The sequence below is a fragment of the Etheostoma spectabile genome, chromosome 7, assembly GCF_008692095.1.
Source record: "Etheostoma spectabile isolate EspeVRDwgs_2016 chromosome 7, UIUC_Espe_1.0, whole genome shotgun sequence".
Classification (NCBI taxonomy): domain Eukaryota; kingdom Metazoa; phylum Chordata; class Actinopteri; order Perciformes; family Percidae; genus Etheostoma; species Etheostoma spectabile.
The window spans coordinates 25,160,302-25,165,301 of record NC_045739.1 but is presented as its reverse complement, the minus strand read 5'-3'; the positions used below and the strand labels follow the sequence as shown (position 1 = coordinate 25,165,301).

General features: G+C 40.4%; 1 protein-coding gene across 1 annotated transcript in view; it reads right to left on the bottom strand.

Moving 5' to 3' along the window:
• LOC116693067 (glutamate receptor ionotropic, kainate 5-like) overlaps nucleotides 1–5,000 on the bottom strand; it is a 277,749-nt gene that overhangs the window by 4,031 nt on the left and 268,718 nt on the right. The window contains 2 exon segments of the mRNA XM_032521753.1: nucleotides 502–710; nucleotides 3,893–4,021. Of these exon segments, the coding sequence (XP_032377644.1) occupies nucleotides 502–710; nucleotides 3,893–4,021 (338 nt within the window).

The window sequence follows — 5,000 nt, the reverse complement described above, 5'->3', positions numbered from 1 at the left end:
CACAAAACGGAAAAATGCATGAGTTTTTGAATAAAGTACATTCTGATCATCAGCTGCTCATATACACACACACACAACCACACGTCTCACTATCTTTGTGGGGACCCGTCATTGACATAATGCATTCCCTTGCCCCTTACCCTAACCTTAACCATTACACCTAAATGCCTAACCTTAACCCTTACCCTCACCCTAAACCATACCCTACATTCCCCTAATCCTAAAACCAAGTCTTAACCCTCAAACAGCCCTTTTAAGTTGTGGGGGACAGCAATTGATGGACCCACAAGTGTACTGTATTACCGGTTTTCGGACCCCACGAATGTAGTTAAAACGAGCACACACACACACCACCACACACACACACACACACACACACAAACACAACACCCACACACACACACACACCCCACACACACACACACACACACCACCAACACACCACACACACACACACACACACACACACCACACACACGCGAGTCACAGGCGGGGACCTACTGAGGTGTTAGACGCTGCGGTTTGAGGCCGTGGGCGGGCAGGAGAGAGCACGAGGAGAAGGAGTAGGAGGGATGATATGGAGTTTTTACCTCGTCCGTCTCGGCCTGCGTCGCGTCGACCACAGAAACTCCATGATGCCACGAAGACGCGATATGAGGGCCGCAGCATCAGGACCACAAAGATCCCGCCGATGTTCTCCATGCCCAAACCTGAGATAAAACATGAAGATAAAACATAAAGATTCAAGTTGATGAACGCCAGCTAAGATAAACAGGGAAACTTCCCCGACGATGTGGTAGAAGATCGGGTTACTGGTTAAGATCATTAGGATTCATCACGTAATTTCGTCCATAGTTGCACTCATATAACATGCAATCAGTACTCTTAATTAGTCTTAATAGATAGATAGATGTGGAATAGATAGAATAGATAGATAGATAGAGTATATAGAATAGATATGGAGATATAGATAGATAATATGAGACACGATAATATGATAATAATAGATAGATGATAGATATTTATTGATCCCAAGAAAATGGAAATTATAGTTTTACAGCAGCAAAATCAGTCACACAGCACAGAATTAAATATAAAGAAGTACGGATACAATATGCATGAAATATAATAATAATAAGAACAAAAAAAGAACAAATATTTGAATATATACAGGATGGGAAAACAAAATGTGCACCTGCTTCAATAAATTGCTAAAATAATATGCTAAATGTAAATAACCAGTTTTGCAGGTTGCACTTAGTACAGTAGTGTGGTGCCCAAAAGTCTTATCTAGCACCCAGGATCAGGATCTTAAGGGCTTAATTTTACACACACACACACACACACACACACACACACACACACAACACACACACACACACACACACACACACACACACACCACACACACACACACACACACACAACACACACTATTTTGCTGAGTGGCCTTATTTCCCTGTGCTCTGGGAATGCAGAAAGCTGTTGGAACAGGCGACAAAGCAGCTGATCGATCCTCATGCGGGACTCACATTATGATCGGCTCCTGAAAACCCAATTTGAGTGAGGAAAGTTGATGAGCAGGAACAGTCTCATCTCGTTATAGCGAGACATTGGGATAAAACAACTCGCATGTGGGTCAATAATGGAAACGAGTAAAGAAAATCATAATTGACGCGGACAACCGGCAGACTGAGAGAGACATAAAAACAAGATGATATTGGATGATAAAGTGACGGACGTGCACCAGAGAGGCAGGTTTGATGTTCATTTTACACCTGATGAAAGATAAAGAAAGTCAGAGACAAGAGGACATGGACACGGGACGCATTGCAGTGAAAACACTGGTAATACCCAGAGGATGAATTGTTATAACTTACAACTTTTTATGATCAAATACCTCAGCTGTACTGTGTGTTTTGTGCTACTTAGCCAGGGGCGTAGGCTTTGTTTCAACATTAAGGTGGGGGGGCACATTGTGTGTGGGAGATCTGGGGGGGGGGGCACATTGTGTGTGGGAGATCTGGGGTGGGGGGGCACATTGTGTGTGGGAGATCTGGGGGGTGATCTCCCTGAATAATTTGAGCGTCAAACACTTCATTTCCTGCATTCTGGTGATTTATGAAACAATTAGTGCCTTTTTTTTTGTTGCATCAATTGATGTTTAAATGTTGCATTTATGTAGCTATAAGCTCTAAAGATTAAATCTACAAAAAAAGCTGTGGAAGTCGAAATCACAAGAAATTACATCTTTATTTTTCACTGTCCTTTTGTGTTCTTTAAACCCCCCAATTTAGTACACACAGTAATTGTTTTCCGTCAGATTTTTTATAGATCTCGACATTTACAACCGCTTCATTTTCCAGAGAAAGTAAAAAAGTAAAAGATGGAGCAAAAAATTGTGCTTAAACTCTCATATTGTCCTCATGTTGTCCTCATGTTGTCCTCAGGTCAAATTGACCCATTTTCCTATATCAATGTTCTTTTTAGTTCCCCAAAATAACATGATTGATTCCAACGCTCTTTGGCGAGTACACATCTCTACTTTCATTAATTTTGGGGCGTCTTATTCAATTTTATAGCATTTTGAAAACAAATTGAAGTGTTTTTGAAATAGTATTGAGTAAAAGTTGACATATTCCAGTCTGTGATTAAATAGTCTGTCTAAATAATTCCACATTTCTGCTTTTCTAACTTAATCATTAGGTAGCATTTCCTATAAATGAGGCTTATTGACCATAAATTCCAAAAATAAACGGTAAAATTAAAGTTGATAAATTAGTGTTACGAAGTGTTGAAAATGTCAAAAAAGGGACAGGCATTAAAAAAAGTAACAAAAATGCCTTTGACAAAATAAAAAAGCTCAGATGGGCCGATCTGGAATCTTTCGCTTTATGAGGTCATAAGGGGCAAGGTTACCTCCCCTTTCTCTGCTTTGCACACCCAGAGTATTTGGCCCCACACATAAGAGAGAGACATCATGGCTTTCAAACAAGCAAAGTGGTAGTTGGTCAAGGCCACACCACCAGAATCCATCTTAACACCCCACCCCGCTCCGCCTCAAAAGCTGCCAGACTCCGAAATAGCACATACTAAGGAAAAATGTCATTGTGGGATGGCTCTGTGGCTGGCATTCTGCACCAGGCTAAATTTCTGGAAAGAGACTTAGACCAGTATGAGGGGACCCACTAAGTTAGATAAAAGAGACTTCGATACGTCTTAGGGCCACTTAAGGCTATTAAAGACGGGGGGGTGACTTCAGATACAGTATTAGGGACCACTAAGGTCATATAAAGAGACGCAGATACCGATTAGAGGACCACTAAGGTCTATATAAAGAGACATTAGAGACAGTATTAGGGGGACCACTAAGGTCTATTAAAAAGAGACTTCATATACAGTATAGGGACCACTAAGGTCTATATAAAAGAGGCTTCAGATACAGTATCTAGGACCACTAAGGTCATTAACAGAGACTTCGAACAGTATTAGGGAACCACTACGGGTAAGAAAAGAGACTTCGATACAATTAGGGGCACACAAGGTCTATCATAAGAGGCCAGGATACAGTATAGGGGACACACTAAGGATATATATAAAAGAGGACTAAGATATCCAGATTAGGGGACACACTCAAGGGTCTACATAAAAGGATTCATGTACAGTATTAGGGACCACTAAGCGTATTATAAAAGAGAACTTCAGATACTAGTAAGGGACCACTAAGGTCTATATAAAAGGACTGCAGATACAGTATTAGGGGACCACTAAGGTCTATATAAAAGAGACTTCAGATATGGTATAAAAGCATCCAAAAAGCAGCATAGGACCTTTTAAGGAATAATGTGAATACTGCAGAAAGTTAGAAGATGGATACTATTCTCACACCCACCTTTGGCCCGGTGGTCCTCCTCTTTGGGACACTGCCCCCCCTCCCACCAGCGTCTCTTCAGGATCTCCAGCCGGTTGCTCTCCTGCATCTGTAAGATCCCCAGAGTGATCTCATCTCTGTACGGAGAGCCTAAAGAAAGGAACAAGAGCCGAGTCATTCGCCATGTGAAATCCAGTCAAGTCTCAGGTTAGTCTGAAGTGCATTTCCAGGACGGATGCCCGATATCCAAACTCTGTTCGCTTCGGGGAACAACAACAAACCTTGAGCTACTAAAGGTTGTGATTGGTATTAAGGAATGCAAGTGATCTTCTGGTTCTCAACCTCGCTGCTATTAACTGGCTGCCTCATCATTTATTTAAAGTAGTTTCAACCCTCCTGGTCAAATTTGACCCCTTTCCAAAAAGTTTCTATATCAGAAATTTGGAAATCTTTCAAACAAATTGTCCAAAAAAGTAACGTGGATGGTTCCCAACAAAGCTCCTCACAAGTTAAATAAATAATCAATTCACTACTTTCATTGATTTTTGTCAATTTTATATCATTTGGAGAAAAAAATGATGGTGAAAGAACTTTAACAGTGTAAAAAAAAAAGAGAGAAAAATGGCAAATAAAGTGACAAAAATGTCAAAAATGTGACAAATGTAATAAAAAAAAATAAAAAGGTTTAAAAATTTGGGGGAAAACCCACAAACATTTCAAAAGGCTCAGAAAAAGTCGACAAACGTTGAAAAAGTGACGAAACCATTGGGGGAAAGACACAACTGTGTTGAAAAAGACAACCATGACCTTGATTAAAGGTTTTTCATTTGAAATTGTGACTCAGAAAAACAAATATTTGCAGGTCGGAGGGAAGACAACACGAGGGCTAATGTCATCACTGTTTTTTCCTAAGCTGAGGACCAGCAATCGTCGCTAAAACTATTTCTAGAGGTTGAAAAAGAAGAAGAGCCGTTGAAGGAAAACACACAATGAGACGTGAGTAAATTAAAGTGTAAGAAGAGGCTGGATTTTAGATATATATGATAATATGATTCAACACAAGTGTCTTTCTAATGCAGGACAAGCTGATCCCAAATCAAAGAGCCAGGCCTTGAGACTTTGTGTGAAT